The 15,773-nt window shown below is 36.7% G+C and overlaps 1 protein-coding gene across 1 annotated transcript in view; it reads left to right on the top strand.

The window, feature by feature from the left end:
* The first annotated feature begins 777 nt into the window (after positions 1-777).
* LOC129226272 (uncharacterized) overlaps positions 778-15,773 on the top strand; it is a 34,840-nt gene continuing 19,844 nt past the window's right edge. Inside the window, 4 exon segments of the mRNA XM_054860873.1 lie at positions 778-790; positions 1,926-2,121; positions 8,364-8,440; positions 10,927-11,025. Of these exon segments, the coding sequence (XP_054716848.1) occupies positions 778-790; positions 1,926-2,121; positions 8,364-8,440; positions 10,927-11,025 (385 nt within the window).

The following is a 15,773-nucleotide window of genomic DNA, read 5'->3' as shown; positions in this document are numbered from 1 at the left end:
GTAAACAAACATTTTCACATCATTAATGCAACCCATCGTAGTTTTTTTTCCTTTGTACGTTTTTTTCTCCTTTTATACGTCATTAGCTAACCGATCCTTAAAAGATGAACTTCAAATGAAGCGGTGCTTCATTTCTTTAAACTATGTAAATTATTATGTTTTGCAATTTGAGCAGTTTTTTTTTTCTTTCTTTTAAGAACTTCAGTGCTGTTTGTAGGACAACAGCTCCATAAAACGTTAATTTAGTAAAATGAGCTTAAAAAGAGAAATGGTTTGCTTGGCGAGCTCGTCGAAGGTAATTATGAGTTAACGGAAGTTACTTAACTTTCTCTTTTCTCTCTCTCCAAGATAATAGATCTTCTCATTTAAAAAAAATGAATAAGTTAAAACGGAAAGATGAAGATCAAATAAACAAACAAATGACCAAACTTCTTGGAATTCTAAATGAAGGAAGCGCCACTAATGGGGCAGACCCGATAAAACAAAAATCCGGTTTGCAGACGTAATTTCGGTAATGTTGAAGCAATCAGCGTAACTAGCGAGCAGAGTTGAGGAATTCGGCTCCTTCCTTTCTTAAAATATTTTTTGCGAGTCATTATTTACGGCAAAGTTACCTTTATTGCCATGCTTTCTGAAACCTGACAGCGTTTCTGTGTTACTTTTTGCTTAGATATTTTTTTTTCCTTCCCCCCCCCCTTTCACCCCCTTCACCCACGACCACACCTGTGACGGTCGCAGCAGAAGCCCTGTTATTATCGGTTGTGTAACGGGTTGTTAATGTCGTGGAACGGTGAGTCTTGCAGAACGAAGAAAGACATCTTTTTCGTTGTTCGATGCTCCGCTGCCCCCCGGTTTGCGTTCTTATTGCCGCGTAAATTCAATCGATCTCGGCAGTCAAATAATTAAGGAGGATTAAATCAACATGAAAAGAGCGCGCAGACGAAAGATAAAAAAAAAAAGAGTGATGAAGTAGAGAGAAAGAAGGAGTACAATTGAACTTGTTCCACATAGCATACAAGCTACAATTAATGTTTTTTATGAACATTTTCATTTCGAAATGAAACTGTTTTGTTACTTTATTTTTAAATTGCAATGAAACTTCTAGCGAACTGTCACATAAAACTAAAAAGAAAAAGAAAAAAAAAGGAAAAAAAAAAGAGAAAAAGAGAGAAATTCCGTTTCTGCACTTGATTTTCATTTAATGACAAAAAAAAAAAAATGACAATATCACGTGATCCAGAAGGTATTAAAAACAAAATTAGTTTCTCGCAAAAACGAAAGAAATCAAAAGATAAAAGAAATAAAAAATTAAATCGGATTTTTTTTTCGTACGATTAAAAAGAAGGAATACACGACTCTGCTACTAATGCTTTTTTTTTTTGTTATTCCGAAATGAAATATTTTTATTTCTTTGTCATAATCACAATGAAGCGTCGACTCAACTGTCATTGAAGAATTTAACAAACTCAGCTCAGGGACTTAATATTCATTCAATGGCGGAAATGTTTTTATCGATATTATTTGTATGATCCAGGAGTGAGATAAAACTTCTACTCCAAACCTAAAATCCACCAGCTGGAGCAGGGTTTGAACCTGCTATCTAAGGGGAGCGATTCCAACGCTTAGCCACTACGCCACTCAACCGACGGATTCCAACATTGATTTTGCAAATACTGCTGAGGTCTGTCGGCTTGGTGTATTGCACATCGTCGTCTCAGAGCAACAGTAAAACATCTAATCCCGAGAATAACAGTAAGATATCTTACTATTGATTTGTGGCGACGATACGCAAACTTGAAGCAAATGCTTGTTAAGTTTACTTCACATAATTTTTGCATAGCCATTTAATGAAGCAACTACAAGACGTTGCTATTGTTTATAATCAACTCTTAATTGTATCTAATTTATTTCATTTTTCTTTGCAGGGTTGTGCGTGGGGCAGTGCTACTTCCCCATGGAGTACCTGGGCACGTACTTGATGCAAACCCAGACTGAGGGGACATCGTTTGCTGGTAAACCCCCTAGCACTTCGTTTTCCGAGATCACATTCGAACCAGATGCCATTCCACCATGGGGGAAATGCTTCAGGAAAAGGGGAAATAACATCATACTCAAGGACAGGTCAGTGGAACAATTTATGCTTTTTTCTCCATTCTTCATCCACCCTTTTACATTAGAATGAACTTTCATGTCAATAGGGAAATTTCAATCAATTTTACATATAACCCTCTTTTGACATTCGAGCTAGCTTGAACTGATCAAAAAGCTGGCTAATTGCAGGTACAGTAAACTCCCGATTATCGGCGGTTGGATTATCCACGGTTCGGATTATCCGCGGATCTTTTCACAATTTTGTTTTTAAAATTATGATTGTGTTATTGCTCACTTTAAGTTATTACATATATATTTTCTTATGATTAATGTTAGTAAATGCAATGTAGCAATGTTTTTAGTTATAATTTAAATGTATGTGTGAGTGATATTCATATTTTTTAGTTTTTGTATACACAAAGCATCGTTTTTTACCTATTATTCGGATTATCCCCGGTTTTCGTTTATCCGAGGTTACCGTGCCACCCTAGTCCACGGATAATCGAGAGTTTACTGTACTTGAAAATGATGACAAGAAATTTTCCTTATACAGGGAAAAAAAGCGGATCACTGCAGGTAGAATTTTGGACCTACTCCTTACCAAATGCAAAGCAGGATAGTTCAGAGGAGGCATTGGTAAACTGCAAGTTGTGGTGTAAACGGTTTCCTTTGCTCTAGGCAATAAGCTAAATAATTGCTTGTTCCTTGTAAACTTGTCTACATATATCTGATATTCTATAGAGCTCTTAAAGTTCACTCATGTCAACACTGGGAAAATTATTTAATTCTTTTTACATTCGTTTTAAAAACATTATGAAAGGTCTAAGTGAAATGGTGTTGGCGTCACATGGCATGATTAAACTTACACACTAGAAGAAAGTCGGCAGTAATTGACGATAAACCAATTTTACAAATGAGTAAAAAATGACCAGTCGTCTTGACTATAGCTTCTACTTGTTCCGTATCGTTATTTCTTAGTTGTCATTTACCTCCGATATTTGCTCCAGTGGCTCAGAAAGAATAGCGCAGAAAGGCAAGAACTGTGCCAATTTGGTAACCAGGACGTGTTTTCCGGCATCCAAATGGTGACATAAAAACTTTGGAAATAAGTGGTGGGATTGTTCTTACCAGTGAGAACGAAATCTGCTGTGGAGCTTTGGAACACACACACACACACACACCATTCACTCTGAGTGAAGGCAGAAGGGAATAAATTGAGCTGTCAAAAGCGAAACTGAATGGTCAACCAGAAAAAGACAGCGAAAAAACCAGCATCGTAAATGACACCATCTACCTTATTGACGTCATACATGGGCACTAAATCTGAAGGCAGGAGTGCCCACCCCCTAACAGCAAGGGCACCCCCAAAATATCGTAAAGACTCCCCGAAGCAAGAGCCCCCTAAAAATGAGAAATCACCTCTCAAAACACCCCCTCCTCCCTAAAAATTTCAATGGCGCAGTCTGAGCCATGACCCCTCCTAGGTGAGAACCCCTACTGAAGGTGCCACCCTGAAATATATATTTTCAGTAACAACAATTGAAGACAATTGTTAGACTTTTATCCAAATGCAAATTATTTTAAAATTTCAATAAATGCCTGTAAAATTGAACTAATGAACCAAACAGAAGTCTAGATCTCTGCGTTGGTTAAGACGAAGGTTCTGCCTTAGGCATTCATTAGGTTGAGGAACAGGCCCTCACAGTTGAAGACTGAACCAACAACCGATTTTGCATTTATTTGTCTTGATGGGCGTTATCACTGTTCCTCCTTTGACAATCTTTTTTAGACACATTTTGAATTTAAACTATTACAGTACATGTAAAGGTTATCAGCTTGACAATCATTGATGTTCCTGTCTTCGTACGTGGACTGCTTCTTCCTTTTGAAAAATTGTTTAATTTCGACGAGTAATTAATCTGTGACAACAATGAAGATCATTGGCTACAACGAACTGCCTAATTATAAATCGCCTCACAAAAAGGCATTGGGCTGCATCGGAATAGGTTGTGTTGCACGACACTCGCCTGAATCTTTTTTGATTTGTGGTTTTGGAATGCAGTTTAAAACATTTCTAAGAGATAGGTTATTTTAAGTGAATTGTATTCAAATAAGAAACCATTGTTATTTCGAATTTTTTTATCTTATTTTTATACTATATACTTCGGTATTTTGTAGTAAGTTACCGCCCTAAAGCCAGGGCTAAGGTAGAAATACTTAAAATACACCGCCAGCTCAGTTATTCCATCCGAGGACTGCAGTTTCGTGCTTTTTAGCACTCAACAGCCCGGAATAAAAATCATTCTGCCTTAATTAAAATTGAACTAATGAAGCAAACAGAAGTCTAGATCTCTGCGTTGGTTAAGACGAAGGTTCTGCCTTAGGCAGTGGCGTAGCCATGGGGGGGGGGATAGGGGGGTCAGAACCTCCCCCATGAGACCCAAAACAATATATATGTATATGTGTGTGTATGTATATGTGTATATATATGTATATATATATATATATATATATGTATATATATATATATATATATATATATATATATATATATATATATATATATATATATGTATATATATATATATATATATATATATATATATATATATATATATATTGATAGCTTTGCCATCAATCTTTGAGTTGAACCGCACCATTGCTGCGGTCGCTCATCTGGTTTGCTAATTCTGCATTAGCTACCAGTTTGTTTGGCTCTCTTGGCTCCCTTAAGAGATTTTATGCCTCCAGCTCATGTGATTCCTATTCCGGGCTGATGAGTGCTAAAAAGCACGAAACTTAAGCTCGGATGGAATAACTGAGCTGGCGGTGTATTTTAAGTATATACTTCGGGTTTTTAATTTTATTTTTTAAAGAATGCTACAACGTTTTAATTGCTTTACTCCCCGATTGATAAAACATTTATTATTTTACATTCAATGTTATTTTGATATTGATTTTGGGAACACCCGTGATTCAGATGCGGTCTGTTACGCATATGTTGACACACCATTCAGGTGTTTTTGTTCTGTTCTGATTTGTTTTTTGAAGTAATACTTAGCTACAATTTACGTAAGTTAAGCAAACGCAACATATCTTACTTTTCTCAGTTATTTCCGCTTCTTAGCAGGACGCCTAATGCATGGTAATCCTAGGAGGAGGAGGGGAATGTTGGAGCAAAAAAGTAAGATAAGAGGCGCTTATTTAACTTACGTAAACTGTAGCAAATCCTATTTGCTGCGGAAGAGAAAGAAAGTTAAAGTTTTTGTTTATACGGGTGTCAATCATTACTTTTGAGAAGTGAAAATACAATTAAAGAAATTTCTATTTTATTTAAATAGCTTGTAATTGCTTTGAAAGCTGGGTGGTCATTCCAAGCTCGTCAGCTTGCGAGATCGAGATTCTCGCTCACGTGATCGGTTGTGACATAGAAATGTCACAAAGTCGTATTCTAATCTACTCGAACTTAGCTTGCGGCTGTAGATTAGAATACGACTTTGTGACATTTCTATGTCACAACCGATCACGTGAGCGAGAATCTCGATCTCGCAAGCTGACGAGCTTGGAATGACCGCCCAGGAACTGATGATAATCTCATGCGTTTAGTATTTTTGTTGTATAAATAATCAGAATGTTTGGATTCTACGTAAAATTACTTGAATTCATTAAATGGTGCCTTAATCACCAAACATAAATGACACAAGCATGTTTATGTCTGTATTGTCTTTTAGTTTGACTTTTAAAATAAGTTATGTGTTTAGTAAAATTAGCTTTCCATATAACCCAGAGTCCACCCCATCTTTTTTATACTTATCTACAGTGAAACCTGCCTATAACAATACCGTCTATAACAAGAAACCTGTCTATAACGATATTTTCCTTGATCCCAGAAAAATATCAGCATAAATAATCAAACTGTCTGTGACAATAACCTGTCTATAACAATACTTTTTTTAGGTCCCAACCATAGACTAATAATAAGAGTAGACCGAGCTATGGCAACCCTTTTGCTGCTCATAAACCAAACCATGTGACTGGTGGATATCCTAGCAACAGCGGGCGTTAATCGTAGCAGACGATCAACGCCAGCGCGAAATAAAATAAATAGAATTGATGGAACACGGAAGAATGATCTTTTATGGAGTCCGATTTGTAAATTTGTTATTCTAAGTTGTAAATATTTTATTTAATATAGCGAGTTTTTCGTTTAGATAGTACTGTGCATTTTCTTTAGTCAATTTCAATAACTCTCTAAGCAATTAAAGATGCAAGCGCCCAAAAAGAATCGGCAAACGGTAAGATTTTTACCTACAGTTTCAATTTAAGATACCGATTAGTACATTTTTGCGTTAACGCAAAACGTTTACGCCATTTCGTTCACGTCAACGCTGACAGCTCCAAATGAAATAAAAGTTACCGAAACCTGATCAAAAACTATTACTAATGTCAAAATAATGCATAACTAAAAGAAAAACAGTTCAATCTCTGCACCTGGAAGTTTTTTTTAATGAAAACACATTGTCTTAAAATACATGTCGAGTGCCAAACTATAGATAATGCTGCCATCTAGCAACCATGCTGCCAAAGTCTTCGCCAAGCCCTTCCACTAGTCACATGATACATCTATGAACCAATTTTCTTTATCAGCAAGAATGAGAAAGCTCGGTCTACTCTTATTATTAGTCTATGGTCCCAACAGTATCGTTGTAGACAGGTTTTACTAAATGTAGATATACAATCGTCCTTCGCTACTTCGCGCTTCAACTTTCGCGGCTTCACTACATCGCGTTTTTTTTTGAGCAATCACGATTGCTTATTGTTCTCACTTGACTGTTTTGATGTCCTTTGGTTTTATTTTTCCACCGCCATCCTCTGCAGCATCACTGCGACCGGCTCCTCACGATGCTGCTCCTATAGCGAAAGCCGTCTCCAGGTTGCATCCATGTCCTACACGCACGCGCATACATACACAACTACACACGCACGCACACACACACAAACACACGCACACATACACACACACAAACACATACACCAACACATACACCTACACACATACACAAACACAATTACATACAGACACCTACACATGCACACACACACAAACACATACACACATATAAACAACTACCCACACATTCATGCCTGCACACAGACACAAACACATATGCCTACACACACATACACATACCCCCCCCCCCCACATACACACACATTCATACACACAACTACTCACACACGTATGCCTGCACACAGACACAAACACACATGTCTACGCACACATACCCCCCCCCCACACACACAAACACACACGCCTAAATACACACACTCGTGATTGCGGAAAACATAATTTGAATTCTAGATGTCAAAATTGAAATTAATTTTTTTTTTTTTTTTTTTAAATCAAATATAGTAATTAGCCTTTTTTATGCGCTCGAGTAAACTTTTTCCCACAAAAGAATGACAAAGTACGTCTTTTAAGCAAGGTAAGCTCTTCTGAAGGGTATTAATTGTACTAGTCGAGAGAGTGGAGGTATAAAATCGCCGAAGAAAGTGTAGGGAATCACTAGCTCATTTTAACCATTAAACACTAACTGGGAAGTATAAATTACTGTATTATTACATCTGCAATTGTAAATGGTGGTCAACAATGTACTAGCTTTTCAAGTTGTATCCGTAATACCTTTAATGAGGATAAATGTAGAAGAAGAACGGGGGTATATACGATCACACTAACTGGCAGTTAATTCATCATCAAACAAGTTGAGCTTTTTTCATAGATTAGTAGTAGTAGTGTGTAAGAACTGCATGTGTGTGTGTAGTTTATTTCCCAACAATTAACAATGTGATATCTATTACCTCTAATATATCTCATTCATCCTGTTTTTGTGCAATATATGAAGTAATACAAATGTAATAGTGTCTAAGGGTGCTGTTTCATGTCTAGGGAGCTCTAACTATGTTAGAAACCTATTTGAATTGTAGTAGGTAAGTTTTATGCACTCTAAATAGGAAAATATTTGGTTTTTAAATACAGAATCCTACTTCGAGGAAATTCAGTTATCGCGGTAAAGTCTGGAACGAATTAACCGCGATAAACGAGGGTTGACTATGTATTCTTTTATTTTATGGCTGAAATCGAACTTGAATTCAAGAATACGATGTGTGCAAGAAAAATTAAGACGAGCAAAAAAAGTTTAATTCTGTTTCGTACTCCTAAATACCAAATAAAATATCAAAATATTGTTTAAAAATATTTTTCCTCTTTTCAGCACCGGCGGCGAAGACTGCATGAGGTGTTTCCACTTGACTTTGAAGGCGCCGAATGTCATTCAGATCCACACCGAAGGTAATCATTCAGTGATCATTCATGTCACTCTTTCTTTACAAAACTCTCTCGAAGAATCAGGCAAACAAATTTCACTCGAACTGTGGGGCGTCAACTCTCACGAACCGGTGAACAAGGTGGATGAAATCAAATGTTCACCGTGTTTGTATTTTCAAAAAGTACTTTTCAAGCATAAAATATTGTGTACGTAATAATGATGTTTAAGAAATGGAATATTCATTCTTGAATAAAAGAGGGAAATTAAATGACTGTCATTATCTGACATTCGTGAAAATTCTAGAGATTAGGTCTTCTATAACCCGCTTTGGCTCAATACGCATTACTTTCATTTGTTGCACAAACCCTTTGTTTACCATCGATCTAGTTATAAAGGTTACTAATAAGTAGTTTGTCAATCGGGGATCTACTTTAGCAGGCTTTTCTTTCTTTCTTTCTCTCTCTCTCTCTCTGTTTTTTTTTTTTTTTTTTGTTTACAAAACGAGTAGATGATGCTTGATATAAATGTTCGAAGCATTCAAGAAGAGAGGTTTCCGAAAATTTAGGTCAGTGATTGCCAACCTAAAATAACTGCCGATCTATTTTCCAAGTTTTGGGAACAGTAAGATCGATTTCTGGGGGTGAGGAGGGGGCTGATCCCCCCCCTCATTGTGGCACTGATAAAATCCCATTCAAAACAATGTTTTATTACTTTAAATTTTTTTAAAACATTCGTACTAAGTTTGATCTGTAGATCCATAGAAATATTTGTGGACATGTTTCAAGAACAAAATGAAAAAGGAATTTTTACTTGAAGATTAAAAATTTTTGCTCTTAAAACGATTATAAAATTTTGTGGAATTTTTTAAAAAGATTTTGGTTAAGAAGTTGAACTTAATTTTTTCCCATGAAAATAACATATATTTTTCTCTGACAAAAAACACGGTCCAGCGATCGACTACAAACGGGCTCAAGATCGATCGGTCGATCGCGATGGACGGGTTGCCTACCGCTGATTTAGGTCAACCTCGGTACGGATTTGGTAGAACACATTGCATTTAAACTGTGTTATTTTACTAAGGATCATCAAAAAAGTAGTTTGTTTCTAATTAAAATTGCCAAGTTTTGCCACAACATGGTGAAGCTCATGATTTCTGTGTGAATCAAACTGGCACAACCGTTAAACATGATGGTATGGTTCAGTTTCTGTAATACAAACTGACTCAATGTAAGTCGAAATAAAATGTTTAAATCTGTGCAATACATTAAAAACATTATAACGACTTAAAATTTGCACAAAAAGCAGCAAGAGTTGCCGACACTTGTGCAATTGCAGACACGTGCGAAGTGCCAGCAATAAGAATTATACCCACGTGTCTGTGATTTTTATCGTCATTTGTATAATTTTAACCCTTGTTATAACGGTTTTAGTGTCGTACATATAGTATGTACTATTTGCATTTAAGTCAATAACTTAATGGTAGGGGGTAGGGTAAGGTATTTATATATAAATATTTCGACAAGCATTCCTCGCTTGAGAAAATATATTAAAGCTTGACAAAATATAGACAGTGGACGCCGGTTAATTGAATCAGTGGTTTATTGAATCAGCCGCTTTAATGAATCAAATAGTCAAAAACAGATTAAGATCCAGCTTTATTGAATTTGCCGCTTTATTGAATTTGCCGCTTTATTGATTTTGCGGCTTTATTGAATCAGCCGCTTTCTGGAATCAAAACTTTTTTGGACAAATGTGATTCATATAAGCGGCGAGCACTGTAATAGGTACATTATTTTCAATAAATAGATTAAGTCATTGCTTTCATCAGCAAATTATCATAAATATTAAACCTTTCGTCGCATTTATCGTAACTTATACGCGAAAACAGTGGGGTAGACGTTAAGCAGCCATTCGTTTCATTTCTCAACACTCGTGGTCTCAAGTCCAAGCCCAGTCAGGCCCGTGTCCAGGATTTCATAAAGGGAGGGGTCTTCAACAAATTTCCGGGAGGTAGGGGGGGGGCAAAGGATTTGGGCTCAATATACGTTGTAAAGAAAAACAACAAAATACGTACAAAAATGCTCAAAATCACCATGTTTGTAAAATCCAGGTGGACAGCTCATTCAACCGTTCTTCCATCGGTTTTTCCAAACTATGATTTTAGTCGATAAAAACAGGACAGTCGTAAATTGCTGGAAAGCTTCAAAGAGACTGCTTTTGAAAAAAAAAACAAATCCGTACTCAAATTTCAAGATTGAAGCTAATTTTTAGTCAAATGGGTACTTTTCTTCATTTATTTTTTTGTAATTTTTTCCCCAATGGGAGGGGTTTAATCCCTAAAACCCTCCCCTTGGACACGGCTTTGCGCCCAGTCAATGCTAAAATGCACAGACCAGTCCAGATTTCGTGTTGCCGCCAAGAGGGTTAATATAGTTAACTACATGAGGTCATGAGGAATAATGTTGGAGAGACTTTTAAAGTAAAAACGTTTTTTTTTTCTTTAAACCAGGTCTTGGTAAATGTTATACTAAAGAAGAAGCAGTGAAAGCCACCTGTCCGGACGACAGAGCTGTGCATGAAAGGAAATTCAAAGAAATAATGCTCTACAGTAAGTAAAAGAATTTCTCATTCTAAACTTTTTTTTTTGCACGCAAAAAACCTTGTTTTCATTTTTTAGGTCATTAGTAACAGCAGCTTTCAGCCAAACCTTTTTAAAGTTCAGGTAATAAACACTGAGAGTAAAAACATAATGCTGTTTTCAGTTAAAAAATACGGGAATTCGTCAAAGCAATTTTTTTAAGATCCATTCAGTAAAAGCAAGTTTTAAACTAAAACGAAAAACTTTTTCTTGAAAATTCAAGGCAACTTAGCATTTTTTTTTTTTGTGCTACAATCATTGGAAGTATGAAAGATTAACTCCAAAACAATTTTGAAATGTCGTCAGCAATGCTGATTTAAACACTTGGCAGATGATAGGAAAAAAGAGGTATTAGACGCGGATTAAGTTCTTAAGTAGTAGTCACGCAAATTGCGTGAGTACTGTTAAGGAGTATTTATTTCTATTTTATTGCTCTTATTGAAAGCATACGAGAGAATAACCAAACTTCTCCTTCATGCTTTTGCCTTAAAGAAACTAAAGATTTCTTTTTGGAATTGTTCTACTGAACTGTCAAGTACTTGTGAAGAAATACCTCTGTTTCGACTGCACAAACCCAAACTTGACAGTGAAAATTGCTGACAAGCCAGTCATTTGGAGCATCAGAGGAGTTAGTTACTCCCACGCTGTCTTTTAGAAACACAATGTATTAAAACATGTGTGTATGCTGTTGCATTTTCTTGTAATACAGTCTGAGTATATACTCTTTGGAAAAACTTAGAAATGGCGAGCTTGATTTTACGCGTTTTCAGATAAAAAGAAAATTTTTCTTCAGTGCAAGAAAATGGAGCTGCGGCAAAAAAACAACAGTAATGTAGTGAAGAAAAGAGTCCTAATAACTCTGATGCACGCATCTGCAGATTTAATTGCAAAGATGTGCCGTGCCATTGCTGGTTTCACTCATTTGTCTTAAAGTTTTACTTGGAAGTGAATATCCTTTATGTACTAATTTTGCCACCACTCTAACAGTAATTCGGTGTTCAAAAGTTCAAAGTAGAAAAGACGTCCATGAGTTCATCAGCTCATCTGAATGCAGAATTCTTCAGACATAACATTCCACAAATAGGAAGGCCGTTCTAAAAGAATGAATTTAATAGTTCGTTTAATTGTATTCAATCTATTTTCCGAGTTTTTTTCTGTATGCAATACTTTTGGCACTCAAAGAGCAATTCGGTATTCAAATGAGAACATAACACCATGGGTTCATCAACACTTCTGAGTACAGCACTCTTCGACAGATGATAACGTTCCATAAGTTGGTCGTTCGCAAAGAATCAGTTCAATACTTCGTTTAACTGTATTTAATTTGTGTTCTGAAGTGATTTTTTTTTGTATGTGCTACTTTTGGCACTCAAATAGTAATTTGGTGTTCAAATGAGAGCACAAAACCATAGGTTCATCAACACATCTGAATACAGAATTCTTCAGACAGATAACATTCCACAAATTGGTCGTTCTCAAAGAATTAATTCAGTAGTTCGTTTAATAGTATTCAGTCTGTGCTCCAAAGTGAATATCCTTTATGTAGTACTTTTGACACTCAAACTGCAATTCGGTGATCAAATGAGGAAATAATACCATGGGTTCATCAACACATCTGAATACAGAATTTTTCAGACAGATAACACTCCACAGGTAGGCCGTTCTCAAAGAATCAATTGTAATTGTAATCAGTCTATGCTCAGAAGTGATTTTTCTGTATGTAGTACTTTTGGCACTCGAACAGTAATTCGGTGTTCAAACGAGTAAACAATGCCGGGAGTTCCTCAACGCATCTGCAAACGCAATCCTCCGAAGAGGTAACTTTCCACAAGTTGGCCAGCCCGAAGAATCAACTCATTAGTCACAAAAAGAATGTGTGATGAACCTCAAAATGGCTTTCCTTTGTGTCGGCGGGAATTCTGACTCACATACCCGAAAGAATCTTCATACTCAGCCACCGGGGGGCTCTTGTGAAGTGTGGGTGTAAATCCTCGATTTGTATGCGGTGCTATTGTGCCGGCGAGGGTGTATCTCTCCAGCCAGTGCGCACCTCTGACCCCTGAGAATAAACACGAGACAAAAGGTAAACGCGCGCATTCCTTTTTGGGGTGCACTGGCAAGGCACGCCCTGTGCTTGGGAAGAAGAGTTTCGCGAACTCTCTTCTTCCAGGATGTCCTTGCGTGTTCCAAGTGCAAGGACATTATCGTGTCGAGTTCGAGCAAGACGCGATTGTGTTCGAATGGATTCCATAATTAGTTCTTATCGGCTGCGCAATTACTCCGAGGTAGACTTCATTGAGAGGAAAGAGTTAACGACGGATTAACGGTCTGGTAAAAATGCTGTCTAGAGAATAGCCAGACTTTTGAATAACCTCATATGGTGGCCGAAATAGTTCTGAAAATGGGAACAAAATTAAGCATAAGATGCGTTTCTAATACTGAGAAGGAAATCAACAATGTGTTCTGTTTTTCAGCAACAACATTCAATTACAAGTTGGACCTTTCTTTTTTCATCTGCATAATAGGATACTTTTTGAGGCAAACAATGGTCAGTCTTATTTTATCTCGCAAAGAGCATCAGTGCATAGTTCTTGTTTTTCAGCTACAGGATTTAATTGCAAGCTGGATATTTCTTGTTTCTCCCGCAGAGCTGATTACTTCGTGAATCAATGGTTAGTCACATCTGATCTCGCAAATAGGATCAGTGCATAGTTTTTATTGAAACATTATGTACAAAGAGCATTACTCCAAAAATTGTTTTAAAATAATATATATTTTTTAAATGTATTTGTTAAGGAGTTTTTCCTGAAAATTTGTACATTAACAGTTTACGTTTCAATAAAACAATGCTGAAAGAAAAAGAAATCCAGCTGAACTTGGCAAATATAGAGTGCAATACTGCCGTGGGCAGGTAAAAGGCAGTAACTGCAAATTTTTTATTTTTCATTTTTTTGTATTTATCTCACCTACTATACGTTATCTTAATTGTACAAGCTTGCTTATTTGGTTTCCGCTGAAAAAGAGGCGCGAAAAAAACGTATAATTCCAACATTTTCCTATTGTTAGTATTGAATCCACCACCATTTCTTCAAATATCTCGAAAACTCTTTTCTGCAGAAACTGACGTTTACCTGCATACGGCAGAATAGAAATAATTACGTATTGCAATCGCAAAATAAGTAACTAATTTTCATACCTGTGCTTTAACAATAACAAAGTCTATAGTTGAGCCCTTTTGTAAATAAAAAACATAACTCAGATGAGTGATATCAAGGGTGGCCAACAGATCGACCTGGAATGATTTCTAGTTGATCCCCATAAGAAATAAGAAAGATCTTTTACTGCTTTCTTTGTATGAATTTCCGTTTTAGTATGAAGATAACTAATAATAAACATCGATTTTGCTTGAGAGATTTGTTTACTAAAGATTCTTGAAGATTATTTTTGTTGACAAATATACTGCATTACGAGCTTTTTGAGGGATCTGCTCAAACGTGGATAGTTCTTTTCGTACAGATAAGAAGGATCTTTTACTGCTTTCTTTGTATGAATTTTTGTTTTAGTATGAAAATAACTACTAATAAACATTGCTTTTGCTTGAGAGATTTGTTTACTAAAGATTTTCGAAGATTATTTTTATTGACAAATATACTACATTACGAGCTTCTAGAGGAATCTGCTCAAACGTAGATGGTTCTCTTCATACAGTTGTGAACAAACATTATGATCTTTTTGCTAGTTTTATAGGGGTAAATTTATGTTTGTTACATTTTTGAAGTGTGCAATAGAGATCTTTGAGCTGCTTCTAGAGTTTTGTCCATTGCTACGTGTTTTTTAAAGCGAAACATCCAAGAAATATGTACTTCAATTTTGTAACCAATTCGGGGGGTCGTATGAATTAATTTTGACGACTGCATGAAGGTAGTGGGTGGCATAGGGAGCATCGTGCTTACAGAAAGTTGTCATGAACGTTACTTAACTTAGCCGCAGGGTTCTTTTTGTCTTGTTTTTAAAGTTGATCTGGCTCCACAAGTACTGTGGTTTGGAGACTAGTTTTCCAAAAGAAAGGGTTCGCACAATAGATTTAAACCAGATAAGTGATTTAAGAAACACAAATCGCAAGCATCTTACGTTTCCTCCAACAGGTCAATTTCGCAGGTCACTAGCAGAACTAACAAAAGGCTCACAGCCTCGGTCTGTAGGTAAATAAAGAGAGCTCATTCCTACCTTCCATAACCTCCCCTTTTCGAATGGTTTTCTAGAATCGTGCCACCGGTTCGACAAAGGGCCCCTCTACCAAATCACAGGTTGTCTCGTGCCAAATGAAAGGCAGCGGCGCCGGGTGATTTAAGAAGAGCTGAAGGGACGGTTGGGTGTGTCCCGAAGAAATCTCGACTGAGAGTAGCAATTACCTCTGCACCCTACCTGTTGCTCTCGCCGATCCTCCCTTCGCATCGAACTGGGCATATGAAAATATTCCTCTCAGGAAGTGGTTTTGAATAATGGATTTGGGGTCGAGATGTGTGCCACTATGCTTCCGGTTTCGGCCGTAAACAGGCCCCTCTGGTTGGCAATTAGTGGACCCTGCTATGACAAGACTACGTGAATCAGAAGAAGACGTCAAACAAAACTGTAAAATGTGTGTCTGAGTAACATATGTATCAAACACTTAGCTAACAGATGTCGTGACAGTATGAATCCTGTTTTACATCAGAAGT

This window comes from Uloborus diversus, chromosome 7 (assembly GCF_026930045.1).
Source record: "Uloborus diversus isolate 005 chromosome 7, Udiv.v.3.1, whole genome shotgun sequence".
NCBI lineage: Eukaryota > Metazoa > Arthropoda > Arachnida > Araneae > Uloboridae > Uloborus > Uloborus diversus.
Note: the sequence above shows the minus strand (reverse complement) of the source record. Positions and strands in the feature narration are given on the sequence as shown.